The sequence below is a fragment of the Echinops telfairi genome, unplaced genomic scaffold (assembly GCF_000313985.2).
Source record: "Echinops telfairi isolate 266 unplaced genomic scaffold, ASM31398v2 ScPeMD7_7407;HRSCAF=8445, whole genome shotgun sequence".
NCBI classification, from domain to species: domain Eukaryota; kingdom Metazoa; phylum Chordata; class Mammalia; order Afrosoricida; family Tenrecidae; genus Echinops; species Echinops telfairi.
In genome coordinates this window covers 6,274,368-6,294,540 of record NW_022111307.1, presented here as the reverse complement: position 1 = coordinate 6,294,540, position 20,173 = coordinate 6,274,368, and the positions used below count along the sequence as shown (strand labels likewise).

The following is a 20,173-nucleotide window of genomic DNA, read 5'->3' as shown; positions in this document are numbered from 1 at the left end:
AGAAGTTCAATTCTAATAAGATTGGAGAGGGGCTGGGAGATGTTTACTTATTGCAGCTCGTGGAATAACGGGGAATCAGATCATACCAGCCTGCTGCCATCCAATCCCCTGCTCCCAGCAGATTTACAGAATGGACACTAAAGCACGTAGCACCATTATCCACTTAATGAAAAATTAACAGGGCTTCCCACACAGTTCTGCAGTGCATTATATCCAACCCAGTCCACCTGAGGTACCGTGATGGGCAGACGTAACTGGAGCTCTGGGCTGAGAAATCTGGTAGCAGGAATACTTCCTAGTGCGGTTTGCCAATTATCAGAGCAGCCAAGCAATTTCTGCTCTCAAGCACGAAGGCACCCCAACTCCTACGCGTAAAGATGACAAATGAGGAAGGCAGGCTCCATAGTGGCACAGAGTATTAAGCAAGGGGCGGCAAATCCAGAGGTCTGAGATCTGAACCCACTAGTTGCTTCTGTAATGACTTACAGCTGCAGAAACCCCACGGGGCACTTCTACTCTGTCCTAGAAGGTTGCTGTGAGACGGTGGTGCGAGAGCAAGGAAAGAAAGGACTACCACTAGCAACAGGAATCCTCAAAGGTTTGCAAACGTGTGCACAGCAGGGGCCACGTCATGAACATTTTAGGTCATTTAGGACACTTTATTTTTCTTTCTTTAAACAAAATTACCTACACTCACGGTACCCCATAATGCACGTGTGGGCAACATCCAACTGCATCCACATGCCTGGTCCCATCGTTCTATCAGAGCTTCCGAAATCCCAAAGGCTGAGCCGGAAATAAGGAATGCAATAGCTTCCCCCAAGCAACATGTAGACCTGGCTGTGGTACACAACGTGAATGAGCTGTAAGGTGCATAAGGTATGTATGGTACATACACAATTCATCATACGTGTTTTAATAGTCATTATAAATGCCTCTCATACTGGCTTGCTGGAAGGGGCTTGTATGAGGGGGACTTCAAAAAGTTCCTGGGAAAATGGAATTGGAAAACAAACAAATAAAAAGGACTTAAATCCCCCTCCCATGGACTGTCCTGCCTACCTAAAACGTTAACTGTGCATTAACACATATGCAGACTCACAGGTAGCAGTACCCAACCTCATGTACCCTCACATAGCCTGCATTTTGAGGATCTGTAGCTATCTCTCCATTTCATTTCTCTTAAAAAATATGACTATGGAGTACATTTGTAGCACTCAAACCAAACCAAACCTGTGCTCCTGATAGCAGCAACCAGAGGCAAAGGTGAAGTATTGTTTGGAAATGAACCAAAAGGTTATTAGGGAACGCGAGGGTGAAAAATCAGCGCCTGCTACTGCTTGTCATTTAGGCATGCCCCACCTGACAATCACAGCCATCCTCAGAAGCAAAGGAAAAAAGCTCTCCAACCCAGTCAAGGATTAGCTAGGCTACTAGACTATTGGAAATCTGAACGGGACCGCGGAGGGATATGGAGAACTTGCCAGTGCTGTACACGCGGGACCAACCCAAACGCGGCCCCTCCCCTGCGGCATGCCGACGGGCCCTGCTAAGGCGCGCAGTGAGTTCGGAAAAAAGCAGGACCAGATTCCGATCTGGTGTTCACCCCCCATTTCACAGGATGTACCCTGGACGTTAAGCCACGCATGACTACATTCTTTTGATCTTTTGAAAATCAAGCAGGGTGTGGGACGTGAGTGCAGACAAGGTAAAAAGGGAGGTGGATCTTTTTTTTTAATCGTTTTATTAGGGGCTCATACAACTCTTATCACAATCCGTACATACATCAATTGTGTAAAGCACATTTGTACATGCATTGCCCTCATCATTCTCAAAACATTTCCTCTCCACTTAAGCCCCCGGCATTAGGTCCTCATTTTTCCCCCTCCCTCCCCGCTCCCTCCTCCCTCATAAGCCCTTGATAATTTGTAAATTATCATTTTGTCATATCTTGCCCTGTCCGACGTCTCCCTTCACCCACTTTTCTGTTGTCCGTCCCTCAGGGAGGGGGGTCACATATAGTTCCTTATAATAGGTTCCCTCTTTCCAACCCACTCTCCCTCTACCCTCCCAGTATCGTCACTCATACCACTTGGTCCTGTAGGAATCATCCGCCCTGGATTCCGTGTTTCCAGTTCCCATCTGTAGCAGTGCACATCCTCTGGTCGGGCCAGACTTGCAAGGTCGAATTCGGATCATGATAGTGGGAGCAGGGAGGAAGCATTAACTAGAGGAAAGTTGTATTCTTCAACGTTGCTACATCGCACCCCGACTGGCTCGTCTCCTCCCCAAGACCCCTCTGCAAGGGGATCTCCAGTGTTCTACAAATGGGCTTTGGGTCTCCACTCCGCACTCCCCCACTCATTCACTATGATAAGATTTTTTTGTTCTGATGATGCCTTATACCCGATCCCTTTGACACCTCGTGATCGCATAGGCTGGTGTGCTTCTTCCATGTGGGCTTTGTTGCTTCTGAGCTTGATGGCCGCTTGTTTACCTTCAAGCCTTTAAGACCCTAGACGCTATACTTTTTGATAGCCGGGCACCATCAGCTTTCTTCGCCACATTTGCTTATGCACCCATTTGTCTTCAGCGATCCCTTCAACACCTCGTGGCCACACAGGCTGATATGTTCTTCCAGGTGGGCTTTGTTGTTTCTGAGCTAGATGGCCGCTTGTTTACCTTCCAGCTTTTAAGACCCCAGATGCTATATCTTTTTATATCTGGGCACCATCAGCTTTCTTCACCACATTTGCTTATTCACCCGCTTTGTCTTCAGCGGTTGTGTTGGGAAGGTGAGCATCATAGAATGCCAATTTTAATAGAAGAAAGTATTCTTGCATTGAGAGAGGAAAGTGGATCTTAAAGCGCACTTCCCTTAAGGATTTGGGCAGGTGGAGAGGAACAGCCCCTGAGTTTGGGATTCTATAATGACCTTTAATAAATACCAGAAATGATGATGGCAAGTGAGTAAGAATACACCTGTCCTGATTATATTAGAATACTTCAATAGCAAGGTTCTTGTTTGCCTGGCCAAAAAAAAAGACCTAAGAAAGCTCCATTTCCAACTGCCTTCTTCAATCTTCTATGCCTTCGGTTGGGTCTCCTCTTTTCTCCCCCTGTGGTAGTTACATCATCTGGTGTCAATTTGGGACTTGAGAGGATTAAGAGTGGAGGGGTGGAGTCCAGTCTGTCAATCGGGTCATAGCCAATGAGGCCTCTGTGTGGGCATGGCCTTCTCCTGAGGATTCTGGGAAATCTGGTATTTCCTCCTTGGAAGCGGGAGACTCTCTCTCTGTGCACACCCTGGGAGGCATAACAGCTGACAAGACACATGGAACTACCCTAGTGCCCCAAGCTGGAGAAGCCATGTGGAGACCCCTGCCAGCACTGAGATGCTTACAACGCCACCGGATCCACAAGACTTCCCACCCACTGGTCTGTGATCTTACTGCATTCAGCGTCATTGCATGTGTTTCATGAGTCTGAAGACTTTATAATAGATTGGTATCGGACATTTGGGTTAATATTGGACTTATGGACTTGGTCTGAACTGGGTTGGGATGCTTTCTTTTTTTTATATCAGAGGCAATTATTTTATTCACAAATTATTTTTTAGATTTGTGCTTTCTTTTAAAAAAAATTATTTTATTGGGATGCTTTCTTAATGTACAATTACCCTTCGTATAAAACGCTCTTATACACATGAGTCTCTATGAATTTGTTTCTCTAGTCTACCCACACTAACATACCCCCTTTCACCTATTCAATTTTATCTTCATGATTACCCAAAGGGCACAATTTACCTCAACCCCACCAAGAACAACAACGAATCTCAAGAAGCCCACAAATCCTGGAACCAAGGGCAGATAGTGGCCAAGAAGGGAAATCTGTTAAACCAATCATGCTGTTTAAAAGAAACAGCACTTTATGAAAGTGTTCTTAATTGCTGTCAGCCACAAACGAGGCAGGGAACTTTAAATGAAGCCCAGCCTCTGACTTTACTATGTTCAGTGGTGAAAACCAATGCTGGAATATATATATATTTTTGGTGAATATTCTTAACTTCAGATGTGACCTCTTTTTTTCTGCCACTTGCATATGCAACAGCTTACTGGAGAGGGCTTTTGCATATGCACAGATTTCAAAGCCCTTCTGGTAGCCATAGTTACTGACTCATCCTCTCCGGCTGGAGCCCTCCGCTTCCTTGGCCCTCCCCTGGGCTGCGCCTTCTGTAGCATGGCGTGATGCAGCACAGCTCCGGCGCAGCTGGAGTCGGGCTGCCCCCTTTTCTGCGGGTGGCAGTGGGGTGCGAGACAGGCAAGAGCTGGTTCCTGCTCTTCCCCATCAGTGACTATAATAGCACACATCTGAGGGCTGATGCTGAAGGAGTTAAACCGTGCACATCTCTCTTCCTGCTCTTTCGAGAGAGCCCAAGCCACAGCTCGGCGAGCAGCTTTTGCGAGCAGCTTTTGCGAGCAGCCCATCCTTGTGAGCCTCTTCATGGCATCAGTTATCTGCCACATGTTCAACAAACAAGCCTACCCCCAAAATATTCATTAATGCAGATTCACAGTGAAAATGGCTCCAGATTAAAGCCGAGTCCGTCATAATTGAGAGGGTGCTAAGCTGGATGACTATCAAAAGACATTTGATTAGGGGGCCTGCCAAAACGAAGTTCTAAAACCACAATTTCCATGCACAGTGTAATGGATATTATGGATAATTACCCAGAGTGCACTACTCAGCCCACAGCTGCCTACAATTACGTCCCAAACAGCTTCCTCCTCCGCCTCACCCTTCAAGCGCCCCACATGACAGCAACTCTTTTCGTGGGGTTGGTATCTTCCCGGGATTAACAGGGTGAGGCCCCCAGAGTTGTACATGGCGGGGGTGGGGTGGGGGGCAAGACTAGACAGAGGTGTGTCCCAAGGCCAAAGTGCCCGCGTGGAACTGAACGGGCCTGGGCTAAGGGGCAGCAGCAGCCAGAGCTCTGGGAAGGCTGGGGGGCTGCAAGGTGGGGTGTGAAGAAACACTTCCTGAGGCAACCAAGCTGCCCAATCAGCTCTGGGAGGAAGCCTGAAGGGCACGGTTGGCCTCTCACGAGACTCGGCTGCTTGGCATTTATGAGCATTCTGGATTAATATTAGTTTCTTTATTAAGTAAGAAAGCCAGGGCCCCGTGCCATCTGTTCATCATTTTCTTTACCACTGGTAGGAGAGCAGAAGATTGAATAACCTCTTTACAAAGGGCCATAACCAGGTTTACCTGCAGCTGTACAGCCTGCGCTTAGGCCAGAGGCAGTGGCCATAAAGTAATAAAAGCTCCTGTTTGTGAAAGGAGATAAATCAATAAGGGCTGCCCACATGACAGACCTGCTTTCAAAGTGCCTCAGTGAGTCTGGGCCACATGCTCTCCCCCAGCCTCGGGCAGATGAGGAGAGCTGGGAGGAGAAGAAAGGTGGGTGAGATGGCTTAGCGCTAAAGCAGTACTTAGAAAAACTGGCAGCGTCCAACTCGGGCTCAGAGCGCAGCCTGGGCTGTAACAGAAACTGCCGACATGTGAGATCAGTGGACATATTTCCACTTTCACAAATGACTCCACACAGGGGCCATCGTGCGCATATCCTCTGTAGTAACTGCCTTAGTCTCCTGCCAATCGGGATTCGTTGGCTTCGAACTCGCAGTCTCCTCCCCACCCCCATCTTAACTTTCAGGCTGTTTCCTTGTTCCAGGGCAGATGCCCCTTGCTGTTAAGCCCCACGCTGATTTCTTCCCTTGGCGTGCTAAAGTGAGCCCTGGTATTCCCTCAACGCCTGAGAACACTGTTCTCGCTTACAGGCCTCCCAAATGCATTGATCTCATTTCAGTCCCAACCAGCCCAAAGACCTTTTTCTCTGTTGGTTTAATATGTGACACGAAGTATATGTTACCCCTCCAAGAAAGGGGAAGAAAGCATGTCAGTTTTTCCAGTTTTTCTTCACAATCTAGCTAAACTACAAAGCAAACAGAAACTACATGTGAAGCGAAAAGCCGAACTTACTTTGTTCTTCTAGGATAGCCAGGAAAGGGCTTCTATGCTCTGTCTTCTCCTTTGAAGAAGTACTGGTTCTTTCCATAGGCTTTTCTGCCAATAGTTTCTGGCAGACCAACGATAACCCTTTTTATTGTTCTGCCTGCTCCTCACAAACAAAATAAGGGAGGCTTGTGTCTATCTCTGAACTATTGTGATGCCTCACAGCACACTTTAATAAAGCGAAAGCTCAGAAGAATGTCCGCTCTCTCATAAGGTAATCTCTTCAGGTTAAGGCCATTTGCGACACTGTGGTAATTGCCTCCTGTAATAGCTTACCAAAATCCCACACGACATATTCATGCCGCCTCCTACATAGGCTATGACATGCCAGAGCTGAGGCCGAAACTACCGAGCCGTCACGTAAAGAAGATCTCTCAAGAGGGAAGGTCATGTCTCTTCCTTGGCTGTTGGTCTTCCCATTCATGGGCCCCATAACTCAGATTTTGAGGACATGCAACCGCTAAGCTGAGGCGTTCCGCCTATCCGATTGACAGGAAGGACACTGGCCAGCGACTGCTAAGAGCGGGAATATTTAATACAGTAACGAGCCTCAAGGGAACCACGAACAAGCTCATCATAGTCATCTCTAACATCACCGGCGCCCTGCAGCCAGCACTCACCTCCTCGGGCTCTATCAGCTTGAACTCCATGCCTCGGCCGGTCCAGGCAATGAAGTGGGCATTGGCCGGGTCGTCAAGAAGAGTAACCAGGAACTGCCACAGCTGCAGAGAACCTCGCCTCTGATAGGGGGGACCCTCTCGATACAGAGTGGGCTCCTGTTTGACTTTGCCTGTTTGGGGGGGGGGGTGGTGGCGCACACACACACACAAAAATTTCAGTTAGAAGTTTCTCAGGTGATTTGGAAAAGGAGCTGTGAATGCCCAATCAATCGCTTAACTCCGTAAGACAAACCCAGTTGCTCTGACATCTTTAACTCTCCGGTTTAGCAACAAAGCTCACAGGGGGTGACTTACCTTCCAGCCTCTCAGGTACCACACATGTGTCATCGAAGTACAACCGGGGATCTTTTTCATATGAAAAACCTGAAGGAGAATTTAAAAAAGAAAGGCTCTGTGGGTCACAAGTCCTGTGGTGCATTAAAACTATGGATTTAGGGACTACAATGGGATTCTACCTTTCCAGGCTCTAAGCCCTACTGCTGTTATCTTTGCAAGCCTGCATTTTCTGGGACTTCAAAAGGACTTAGGTGCTCATGTTCTGATGTGGTCACCGGAGCCTCATCCACAGCAAAATCAATTCTGCTACCAGAGCTAAGACGGCAAGGAAGCATTGCATCACCTGTAAGTTCCTGCACATCTTCCTTATGAGGTCTGCGAGGATCAATGGTGCCGTGACTAAGCCGTTGTATCTGGAAAAATCGTACCTATTTCACTTGGATGGATTTGGTTTAATCTGTATACAGTCCCACCATTTTCCCGTTGGCTGATATTAATGCCAACCTTTCGTATAACTTGTCCAGACTCCCCACATAGCTCAATCAATTATGAAAGCACCTGGGGTATAGAGAATGTTGCCAAAATGAATAAAGACGTTGGGGCTAGCGGAGCTTTTCAAAGAGCAGTGAAAGTTTCAGAGTAAGTTGGGGATGGTATTATCACAGACAGGCTGGAGGGAATTATCCGAGAGCCCTCGCAATGAAATGCAGTCAAGCAATGAGAACCGACTGATCCCATGACAACAGTAAGAGGAGATGACAGAAAGGGTCCGACAAGGGTCAACCCACAAACCCTCAACCCACATCCAGAGCTGGCCACCATGTCACCAGGCACCCTGACAAAAATCACAGCCAGTGAGCAGGCTGCCTCTATGGAGCTTCCTCCTTTCCTGTGGCTTTGTCTATTTCACAGGGGTGGGGATTAGAGAACCCCTCTCCCAACATAACTTCTCAAGAAAAAGACCCAGGAGCCCTTGCTTCCTGAACGAGGCTTCCCTGTGCTTGGGTTGGACTGGTGGACACACTTTGTTGGACGGCACAGGTGTGTTTGTGTCAGGTATGCCGTGGGGATATGCAAGGAATGGTGCTCTGCAGGGAGGAGCTTCCATGGGCTTTTGAGGGGGATCCGCTGGGACTTGAATAATCCCAGAGGTAAAGGCGCCAAGAAATAATGGGCTGTTCATTCTTTCTTCACAAACTGTGCAGATCCACTCGCGTCTTGGCAGGCCTGACTTCAAGGTGTAGGATTGTGAGAAACACTATCCAACCTGGAGACAGGGCTTTGAACCACTTCACCCTAGTTCCACTCCGGGTCCCGTGTTTGATCCCCATCCCAGACACCGAATGACCCACGAGATGCATTCTTAATGCAGTTGGCACAGCTGTGAAGGGCTATTGAGACTCACACTTCAGCACACAGAAAAGGCTGGAAACATTTTCCGATGATTCAAAAGCTGCATGTGCAGCAAGTCAAGGTCGCTGTGGTACAGGAAGCATTGAGGGTAGGGGCTGGTTCCAAACTAAGGCAAATTCCCCTTGCAGTGGAGGGCAAGCACCAGTCATACTTTTTGAAACGGAGGGACTGCCTACATATGGATTCAGAATCTAGATTTCCAACAAGACCTTCAAATGGTTCTGAAGTTTCGAGAAGACCGCAGACTCCGATTCAATATACCTCGGGTGGCAAGGCAGACTGGCAGCCAGGAGTCAAACCAGGGTCCAAACCCTGCTTGGAGGAAATTGACTCTTTTGAGGTTTGTGTGATTTATTTTGCTTTCCCACCAGGCCCTGCTTCTCTGTTGCTTGGCAACATGGAAAGGGGTCTATTTTATTGGCTTTTATTTACTGTCCAATACGATAAATATTTATTGTGGAAACTGCGAAGAGACAAGGCCCACGGAGAGAGAGACATGGCCCCACGTGGCCCTTATCTCTTGCCTCAGAGAGAGGCAGACCACAAACTAGGACAAGAAATGGAAGTGACAAAGCGCAGTGTGGAAGTTAAGAGAGGGTGGGCCCTGGGAGCAGATGATCCCGCCCCCATCAGCTGTGTGACCTAGAAGGAGCTGAATCTCTTGGGACAACGGGATACCCGTTACTCAGGCCTTACAGAGTTGTGGTGAAAATGAAATAAGTGCCAACAAGAGCTCAGAGTGCAATGAACAACGGGGAAGCAGGAGCTGTGCTCTGAGCTAAGTCTTATACACAGCAAATGCCACGGGTCAAAAGACAAGCTTTATCCTCTAGCATAAGTTCTAAATTCCTTGAGGATAAAAACCAAGTCCCGAATGTCGTAACTGCCTCACAATATTTTATACACACTAAGTGCTCAATAAATATTGGAAAAAGTGAGAAATCCAATAATCCTCATTAAAACCCCCCCCCCCCCCCAAACAATACCAGGCTTAAAAAAGAGCAAATAAAAAGACATTACCTTCAGTGACCATGATGATATATTTACTATCTGATTCGGTACTGGGGAGCAGATGGACTTTTATGACAAGCTGGTGTACTTTGTGTTTACCAATCAGAATTACAGTATCCATCACAGGTCATGCTTTTGCCCTGGCTATCAGGAAGCTCTGCATTTCCCACCTTTCCTGTCTTAGATATCTAGGCTCTCAAGGGAGCTTCCTGGTTCCCTGAAGATGGCCATGTGCCTTGGCATCTATCTGAGCCCATCTCTGCTTGCTCACTTGTTGACTTATAATGCACCCACAACTAACCTAGGCTCCTAACCAAGACAATCCACTGCCTTATGGGATGATATCTGCAAGTATCAAAAAACCAAACTCCTGGTGACCCTACAGCACAGGGTAGAACTCCTACCCCTGTGGGTTTCCAAAACTGATAGCTGTTTATGAGAGTAGAAAGCCTCAAACTTCTCCCTCAGGGTAGCTGGTGGTTTCCAATTGATGACCTTGAAGTTTAGCTGGCCAGTCAACCCACTCCGACAGATGCCACCAGGGCTCAATATCTACAGGTACTGGGGTGGGGGGTGGGAAGGGTGTCTGCGTGTGGGTGGGGCACCATTCAATTCAACCCATAACATTTCCATATGGGTTCTGATCCAAGAGAGATACTTTAATGGCCACACTATAAAGTCATGATAAGCGAACGACTTCACAGTTAACCACCTGTCCGCCAGACACGCCAGGTTATTTTTGGAGCTTTTCTTTCCTCTAAGGTAAGAACAACATGTTCCAGGTGTCTAAGGGGCTGGGGGTGGGGGACATCTCAATCCTAGGTTTGGTTTTCAAAACTAATCAGATGAAGGCCTGCCTACACAGAGTATCATTTGGGGGCCTTTTGTGGTTTCCAGTTTTTGCCACATGTGGTTCGTGAAAACATCTGGAAGATGCTGTTGGTGTAGGTGAACTTTCAGTCGGTTGTATTGGCACCAGCAATTGCATCCGTCATGGCCACCGCCATCTATCTAATCGCCCGAATCAAGGTGGCAGGAAGGAAGGACCGTTTGAGGGGCAGAGTGGAAATGAAAGATTCAAAACTCTACACAGGGATTCCAGGTGAACGGGCAAGTGCAAGATGGCTATCTGAACAAGCACAGATGCCAATCAGACACACCTGTCTCCCTAACTGCTTGGCAGGCATCTGTGGTCAAGCCTGCCTGTGGAGGGAGGAGATAGAAAGCATGGCAGGGTAATTTAGAGCAATTAAAACTGCTGCTCTCTTTGAAACAGACTTCTTCCATGTGTGTGGGATCAGGGAAAGGAGTGGGAACGAGTGGGCAAAGAACACACAAACTTGCCAGATATTGTATGTGTGTAGTAAGCAACCCGATGCCTTACTAAAAATATTTCCTATAAGAGCGTGCTCTTTCCTAAATGTTAAAATTATGCAAAATGCTCTCCCTTCCTCAGTTTGCCTGCTGCAGACATCAATGGCTGTATAGGAACATTCAGGAACCTGGAAGAGAGCCCCATACAGCTGTGCCTATCAGTCTGTGGCCCAGTTGACGCTCCTTCCTTTGCAGGGCTGAACACTCAGAATGTCCCCAGGAGTTCAGTGCAACAACACTGGGTCTCCCTTCTAAGCAGGTCAAAGGGATGCATCCACTCAAGAGACCACTGTTGGGAGCTTACCACTTATAAAATCCTACTATGCTTCACACAACTCCCGCCCCACCCCATCGAGTTGATTCCAACTTACTGTGACCCAATGGGCCAGGGCAGACCTGTTCCTGTGAGTTTCCCAGACCATACATTTTTATGGGACCACAGAGCATCATCATTCTCCCTTGCAGCATTGGTGAGTTTGAACTGCTCGCCTTGGGGCTAGCTGTCTAATGCATAGCCAACTACGCCAACAAGGCTCCCTCCCTCACCACGCTTCATGGAGTGGCTTTATCAACTCAAACCACCTTCTGTGTCAACTCTGGAATGCAGTGGCTCTCAACCTTAGCTGCACACTGGAATCACCTGGAGAGCTCTGACAAGCTACTGAAGCTGGGGTCCGACTTCAGAGTCTGAGTGAATTGCTCTGGAGCGAAGCCTGTACATCAGGATTTTTTTTTTTTCTTTTTCTCCCTTTCCCAAAGCTCCCCAGCTGATATGAATGTGCAGCCAACGTTGAGAATCATTACTTGGCTGTGCAAGAATCTCTTGGGAGATTGCTGGGCTCCACACCCGGCAGTTTTGATTCTACAGGTTTGAGGGAGGAGATCCGACAGACAGAGCGGTGCATTAAGCTGCTGCTAAGATGTCAGCAGTTCGAGCCCGCCAGGCACTCCATGGGAGAAAGACGAGGCAGTCTACTTCCATAATGATCTGCAGCCTCAGAAACCCAAGGCCATCTGTCCCGTCCAGTAGCCATGAGTTGGAATCCACTTATGGCCGTGGGCCTGGAGGCCTGACGTGGTTCCTGAACATTTGCAACTTTTAACAAGTCCCAGGTGAAGCTGCTGCTGTTTCTTTAAATTGTCACTCTAGATGTTTATGGAGAGATGTATAGGACAGAAAGCAGCGCTGTTGGTGCTGTGCAAATGGTAACCCCAAGGCTAGCGGTTCAAACCAACTAGTTGCTGCAAGGGAAAAAGAGGAGGCTATTGACTCCTGTAAAGATTTATAACCCTTGGGGGGAAATGGGGAGCCAACAACAGTAAGTAAAAGAAAGAAGAAAATATTCTAAAATCGATTGTGGCGATGATTCCACAACTCTTCTTAATATGATTGAATTCGAGGATATGTGAAATATATGCCATTAAAAAATTAAAAGACTTATAACTTGGAAATCCCTGCCAGGGTCTCTAAGAGTTAGAACTGACTTGGTGACAATAGGTTTTGTATGACACACCTTCCAGGGAAAGTGTTCTTTAAAAAAAACACAAAAAAACCCCAAACCTCAAAGTCAACGACTTCCCTATTTGGGCAATCTTGAGATTCTGTTATCTAAAGTCTTGCCCTTATCTCTTTAGGCCTTTCTTGCCTCTATTTCATCTCAACAGGCTTCCTCTCTCTTCCCAGCGGAATCAAGCCCTTTGCTTTTGTCATTCCTTTTAAGAAGCAGCTACTCAGCAACTTCTCTTTCCCACTCTGGCCAACCCTGCCCTCCCGGAAGACTTCCTTTTTCGCTTTTAAGAAATTCTCCATTTTAAAAAGCAGCGATAGGCACTGACCCTAAGACAGACCCAGGCATGTATGCATATGCCCTCCCCCAAACTGGCGCAGCAAAAGCCCTAAGCCCAGAAATGTCACCTTCAGGAATTTGTCCTCAAGAATTCACCAAGGGAGTGTGTGAAATTTAGCTAGATGGAGGTTCACCTCGACTTGGTTCATTTTGGGAATAATCTGGAGATACCTGCTTCCTCATGCAATGAGTATTGTTACAGCCACGTGAGAGGGCACTGTACAGGGAGGTTGAGGGCTATACAGTGTCACTGGCTGTAAAACGTGCAGGGACATTCAGAGCGTTGGGCCCTAGAGCCCACAGGGCTTAGTTCTATCTTCCCAGCTGGGTAACCTTGACAAGTCTTTTAAACCTGAACCTCAGTTTCCTCATGACACCATGGGATTAATCAGAAGGTCCACTTAAGGCTGCTGAAGGGTTAATTAGCTCACAGAGGGCACAGGAAAGACCCTAAGGAGAGGGTTTTTAACAAGTTTGTAGAAAACATGGTTTTCCATTAAATTTTTGAAACCCCTTCACAGAGAGCAAAACATTAATTCTCGACAGCGAGGTTGAACTTTTTTCCTTCTGTTTATCTATACTTGTAGTTTCTAAATTCTGAGCAACCAGTATTTGTGATAAGCCATGAAAGTTTACACTATATACAAAAAAAGTAACTCAAATGCAAGTTCCTACACAAAAGGAGATTCTGGTCCCGACTACTTCCTTTAAGTCATATCCTGTTCGACATTTATGCTTTGAGACTATGTGTTCTAAATTACTTCTGCCTCAACGAGGAGGGCAGTGCTAATAGAGGCAGAGTCACGGTGTCTTCTCATGACAGTGCGATCATCCTGAGACTCACTGAATTTGTTGGTCCCAAAGGGACTGGACACGAAACTATAAAACCCTGATGTCTCCACACACGAATAACCATTAGGACACACGATGAGCCAAGCTTATGGGAAAATTGCCTTTTTCAATGTTTCTTCCTGGAGAAAGTCCAATTAATTAATTAATTAATTGGTGATTGATTGTCTTTGAGTGAAAGTGTACAGAGCAAACTGGTTTTTCATTCAACAATTCATACACATTTTGCTTTGTGACATTGACTTTAAAATTAAAAAAAATAGTTTTATTGGCATCGACTTCACACATCATACAATTTAATCATTCAATCATATTAAGGAGATTTGTGCAATCACCACAATGAATTTCAGAGCACTTTCTTCTCATCGTTGTCAGCTCTCTATTTCCTCCATCCTCCTGCCATCCCTCTAGGTAATATCTAGTTATGGTCCCTACAGATCTACCTAGGGTGGACTTCATATATCAAAAAATCATCAAAGACACAAACAGGAAGCAAACACAAAAACAAAAATCCAACAATATTGACTAGACAAAACAGAAAAAAGACCTCAATCATAAAGAAAGCAGAAAATATTATTAAAAACATAAACTACTTTGAAATGGGTCAAAAGGGAGATCAAATGATCTTACCCTTCAACCTAACTACGTCTGCCATAATCAACTTTACAATGCTCTCTGTCGGATAACATGGCTATTCACATGCCTGACCTATTTTCAGAGGTGATTCATGAGAAAGTTAATCCATGTGGGGATACTGCAAACAGATTTGGGGCTCCTAATGTCATCCATAGCCCTCTTCAAACAAGGTATTCAGAATTTAAGCTCTGATACCATTCCCTCTTTTGGATTTGGATTTTATTATTTACAATTCTTGAATCACACAGGCTGGTGTGCTTCTTCCATGTGGACTTAGTTGACACTTTGCTTAGATGGCTGCTTGTTTGAAGACAAGCCTTTAAGACCCCAGACACTATTCCAGTTGGTAGCCAGGCACCATCCTCCTTCTTCACCACACTTTGATATCGCACCCATATCGTTAAAATAAGGCAAAAGATTTATACGATTTGAAGAGAAACTAGAGCATTTCCCTATCTTTAGTGATCTCTTCATGAGGCTGGGTATGGAGCACGGCCATGTCGTAAGAATTCATTGTTTAGATTGGGGCTAGAATTAAATGTAAGCCCCCAATCCATTCATCCATCTATGGTTTATACATGTCTCTGCTTCACTTGAGAGCCATCATTATCATTATATGGTAGAGGACATTACTAATCAGCCCCCTGGGGCATAGGATAATTCTATTGATAGTGTCATTGATTTAGTCAACGGTATAGAATTTAAAACATTGTTGATAAAGGGAAATTATACAAGTATAGGCCAGCTTTTCAGACCACAAGACAAGAATTGTTGGCCTGTACAGATTAACTCTTAAATGACTGGGCACTTCTTACGCAAACCACGGCGACTGGTCATAGGACAGAACCATGCCTACCAGACAAATGTCATAAGAAGGCCAGGTGGGCACTAAAATAGTAAACATAAGATAATCCCGGGGCAGCATTCATTGGGTACCCTTTGGGGGATTTTTAATCTAGCCAATTAGACAACATTTCTACAGAATCGTATCCATCTACAAAGTTTTGAATATAACATATGTTACTTCTACAGAACGTTATCAAGGAGCCCTGGTAATAAGTTGGGCTGCTAACTCTAAGGTCAGCAGTTTGAAACCACCAGCCACTCCTCAGGAGAAAGATGGGGCTGTCACTCCCTACAAGGGTTATAGTCTTAGAAGGGGAAGTCTTCACAGGGGAAGTTCTATCCTGTCTTACAGGGTCACTCTGAGTGGGCATCCACTCAATAGAAGTGAGTTTAACTTTGATTTTATAAGGTCTCATGACGCCCACACTGGCGGCCCTGGCTCACCATAGGACACCTCAAATTGCTCTCCCATTTAAAAAGTAACAACCATTTCTCAAACAGTAATAATTGCAAGGGAGTACCCAACCAAGCATCCAAATTAAGTACCAAGTAGAAACACATTGAAAAGCTCTTATTTTGAGGGAGTTAGAAGACTAAGAGATGGTACACTGAGGGTTATTGCAAAAGATGAGTTGAGGCAGAATATGTACGAATTATTGAATGTAAAATTGTGATTTGCTCTGTACACCCTCACCTACTTCCCAAGAAAGTTAAAATAAAAAAGAAAATAAATCAGTTTTAAAAACCTCATTTCTGAAATATCCTTGAAAAAGTTAAAAAAAGAAAAAAAATAATCATGTAAAAAAAAAAAAGGAAAACTAATTTCTGAGACATCCTTGGAGCCATATAAAACCACCCTCACTGACAAAATTCCCAAGTTCTAATTTAGGCAGATAGTAAGATATACATGGAGGCTACAGAAAGTTTGTGAAAAAATGAAATGAAAAGATAATGGAATTTCCCCATGAATTTTACAAGCCCTCATACCACCAGACAACTTTCGTGTGTAAAAACGGAGAAACCAGATTGGCTCAGATTTTTTTCTCCAAATGTATCCCATGAACTCTGGAAAGTTAGTATCATCAATATTCAAAGTAATAGGAGCCCTCTATGCCTGAAACTTTGGTATAAAATAAGATAAAGATGAATTTGCTCTCATATTCACCAGCTAGGGACCTACGACTTCAAATGTAAGCCCGGAAATAGGGCAGTTTGAAGCTTCTTTTGAGTATTATTAAAATAATAATAAAACGCCCAAGCAAAAAGCATTCCTTACCCTCATGGCTGCTGGAGAAATAGCCCCCTCTCATGAAGGACGACTGGCAGTTGGGTACTTCTGGAAGGGAAACACACGCACACACCATTGTCAACAGTTCTGTGGTAGAATAAGCACACAGCTTAACCCAAGCGCCATAGTGAAGCCCAGCGCTGCCTCGGCCCCACGATCCTGTCTATAGCGCTGTCCGAGAATTTACCCCACAGACAAAGGGGAAAGCCCCTAACAGGTATCTGAAAGTCAGAACTCTCTATACCAAGGGCCAGGGGAAGGAAAACAATGTCTCACTCTCAAGTCTGTTGAAAGAATGAACTAATGGTGGAAAAGAAACTATCTTCCCAAAGACTAAGTTTGGTCGCCTGCCTGTACTGACTCCACAGTTTGGGGAGTGGGCTGTGGAAGACGACTGCTTTAGATTTTCTCCAATTTGCCCTCCTTTACTACTGCCGATGGTCACATCTAATCCTGCTCCTGGAGGTTCGTGGTATTTTTAGGCCAAAGAGATCAAAGAGGTCGGCAGTTCAAAACCACCAGCAGCTTTGCGGGAGAAAGACCAGACGTCCTACCCCCGTAAACAGTTCCAGTCATGGAAACCCACAGCGGTTGCTATGAGTCAGCATCGACTTGATGGCAGTGGGTTTGGTTTTTCCCCACAGGGAGGCCGCTCAGATCAGAGTTGTAGATCTATAAGGAAACCCCAAAAAGCTCATGGGAAAATGGAATTGAAGCTAAGAAGAACACTGCCAGACACACATGCTCCAGAGGAGAACACGCCAAAGCCTACGAAATGCCAGGTTTATAAGCTGGCAATTCCAGGCACTCGGTCATATTTCTGCTGTTAAGCAAACAATGTCTCCCTTCTTCTATTTACCCCCAGAGCCTTCCTGCCCTACACCTCTTTCTGCATGTCATCTCAGAGAAGGTCAAAAGCAAATTCTATATCCCATTCCATTTATAAAAGCCATTTAAAATACATATCTGCTTCACCTCTGCGCAGGATCTTTAAGGGGGAAAAAAACTACACACAGGGAAAGACTGGAAACTTACCCACCACCCTCATATTCCCAACTCTGAGGTTGGGGTGGGGAGTGAGGGAAGTTTATTTCTGAAAAGGAGAAAAATAAAGAGGAGTTTCCAAGTGTGCAAACTGCAAAGTTCCAACCGTCCTTTCCCTTCCCTAATGTTTCATTGACTATGTCTGGTCTATAAGATATGTAGACAGTGAGTGGGTGCACGGGGTCACCCAAGTGCAGCTTAAACTTGGTGATGTGCTTAACTGTGTTCCCAGACAAGAGGGGGCCCCATAACCAAACAGTAGGCGCTCTAACATATTCTACTTCAACTGCTGATGGACGTAGGTCTTTTCTCAGTCAACAAGACGGCAACAGAACAGTTACTCCATCAAGGAATCACAGGAGCAGGCTTTCCTACGGGGCCACTCGTACCCCAGACAGCCAGGAAATACCAGGTGTTTTCCAAGAATTACCAGGAGCCCTGGTGGCATAGTGATGACGCAGCGGGCTGTTACCCACAAATTCAGCAGTTCAAAACCACAAGCTAGTTCTTGGGAGAAAGACGTAACTCCCATAGAATCGCAGTCTCGGAAGCTCACAAGGGGCAGTTCTACCTTGCCCTACAGGGCTGCTAGGATCGGCATCAACTAGATGGCAATGAATGAGTCCCATGAGACTGTTCATTTCAAAGACAGCAATTCTCACAGCTTACATGCAGACTCTCTCTTTACAGCTGAAACAGTATCAAGGTTCGTTGTAGGGACTGCCCGGTTATGAATGAGATTCGCTCCCGCATGTGTCTCTAAGTCAGATTTGCAGGTCAGGTGGAGCAGGTGCATTCAAATCGTATTTGGCCTTTCTTGGTGCAGGTATTTTCAATGGTTTAGAAGCTCCACATGCCGCCAATGACGGTGACTGGGGAGAAGCCTTTGTTGTGAGTAGGGGTAGAGGTTCGTTCAATCGTTCCAAAGTGAGAGCAAAGTAACCTAAATATTAAAGAGTTTCCCAACCCAGGCACTGTTGATACTCAAAAGAAAGCCACCACACCTGGAACAGGACTCAAGTACAGAAATGACACGCACCTCCATGTCCAGTGGCCGAGGTTACTAGATCTTAAAAAGGGTACCTACCCCCAAGGTTAGACCCCAACACTCTTTGGGCTTGGCCTCTGGCATACTTTATAACCCCCTCCCACCCTCTCAATGCCTACCGCACTGACCACATGCCTGGCCCTTCTGCTGTGCTTTTCCACTGATGCAGACTAGATTCTAAGTTCCTTGAGAGAAATTCCTATAAGACTCTTCCCCACAGCCCTGCACAGAGAAGACAGGGGCCGCATAGATGAATGAGAGCATGCAGAACTGGATGCCTGGGTTTGAAGCTAACCTGAATCAACGCAGTAATCCCGGGGCTCCTGCTTGATTCCCATTGGTGACTGGAACCCGTGTGCTGGGGGACCTGGCATGCCAGGGACCCCGTGTTCATAGAGCGGGTCATGGTATTCTTGTTTGAATCCTTGAGGGGGTGGGGGAGCTGCAGGGACAATAGGCTCTGACATTTGCCGGTGGTAAGTGGGACGATTATCTCCAGGAACGCCTGACTGAGGAGGGAAGGCATGGCAAGGTTCAGAGAGTTGTCGCTGAAATCTGTACGAAAGAAATGACACAAGGTTAAATAGGCACGGAATGACTAGCTACTGTGACTTACCAGTGGGGACTAGAAGTTCAGATTAATGAAATTATAAAGTAACCCCCCCAAATACTGAAGTAGTTATTAATGCTTACTTATGGATATTTTGTTCCTGTCCCCAAATTGTATATCACATTTCAATCCTCATAAAAGAGCGGGGGTGGGGGGGTGGGGGGGGGGAAGCAATCAAGGGAACAGAGCGGTCCCTCACATTGCACACACATTTCCTTCATGCACTGCCCATTTATTAATGAAGCTTAAGTATCTGGCTCTATCTGGACAATTCCTGCCAAGCGGAACCAGCAAGTGCTTGCTCATTCTCACCTGTACACAGAGGGTGCTTAAATGTCACAGAGTATAATCAGGTAGAAAAACATAGTTAAAAAGAAAGAAAGCCCATTGACAATAGCAATCAAAAACAAAATCCTTGGGAATAAAGCAAGAAATGTGTAGGCTATGTAAGAATAAAGTCTTGAAACTGTTCTCTGAAGAATAAGAAGAAAATTGAAAAGAGAAAAATCATACACTGCAAATATTTAGAACTTGGGAGTTGTTGATTTTCTGGAAATTCTTCTAGAAAAGCAATGCATTTCTAACCAGTCTGACAAAACGATTCTAAACTTTACCTAAGAGATTAATTTCAGAAAGGAATTATGTCCTTATAGAGAGATACTGATACGTTTATAAATACCTGAAACCATATAGAGGAAACGAAAGATAGAAAGATCCAAGGAATTGAATCGAAAGTCAAAACCTGGCAAGAATATTCCAGAATTCAATGCAAGGCTTGCTTTTCAAATCAGTGGGAAGAAAGTGGTAGACCCTCCATTTTATACCACAAGTCCAAATGTCTTATGAATTAAAAATGTAAACGTAAAACTAATGCTGGCATAAGTAAACCTATAACGCAACGTCCAAAATCTTAGTGTGAGGGAAATGCTGCGCAAGCATTGGCAGAGCAATAGCACTGAGCAAGACGATTAACTTGCCACATAAACGTGAAAAACCACCACTACAGCACATGGAAAACTGCTAATGGTAACCATTCTGTCTCTGAAATTGCTCAGCTACCTTCAAAGGGCCCACTCTCCTAATTTCTGTCCATCCCACTACTGTTCACAGTCAACTGATGCCTGGCCACTTCGACGATGACCAGGTTTGGGACATACTATTCTAGTCCCTGGAAAA

At 45.7% G+C, this 20,173-nt stretch overlaps 1 protein-coding gene across 1 annotated transcript in view; it reads right to left on the bottom strand.

The window, feature by feature from the left end:
- ETV5 (ETS variant transcription factor 5) overlaps window positions 1-20,173 on the bottom strand; it is a 70,483-nt gene that overhangs the window by 8,106 nt on the left and 42,204 nt on the right. The window contains exons 8-11 of the mRNA XM_004713420.3: window positions 18,683-18,942; window positions 16,284-16,343; window positions 7,050-7,118; window positions 6,696-6,865 (exon numbers count right to left, since the gene is read on the bottom strand). Coding sequence (XP_004713477.1) covers window positions 6,696-6,865; window positions 7,050-7,118; window positions 16,284-16,343; window positions 18,683-18,942 — 559 coding nt within the window. The remainder of the gene's footprint in view (window positions 1-6,695; window positions 6,866-7,049; window positions 7,119-16,283; window positions 16,344-18,682; window positions 18,943-20,173) is intronic.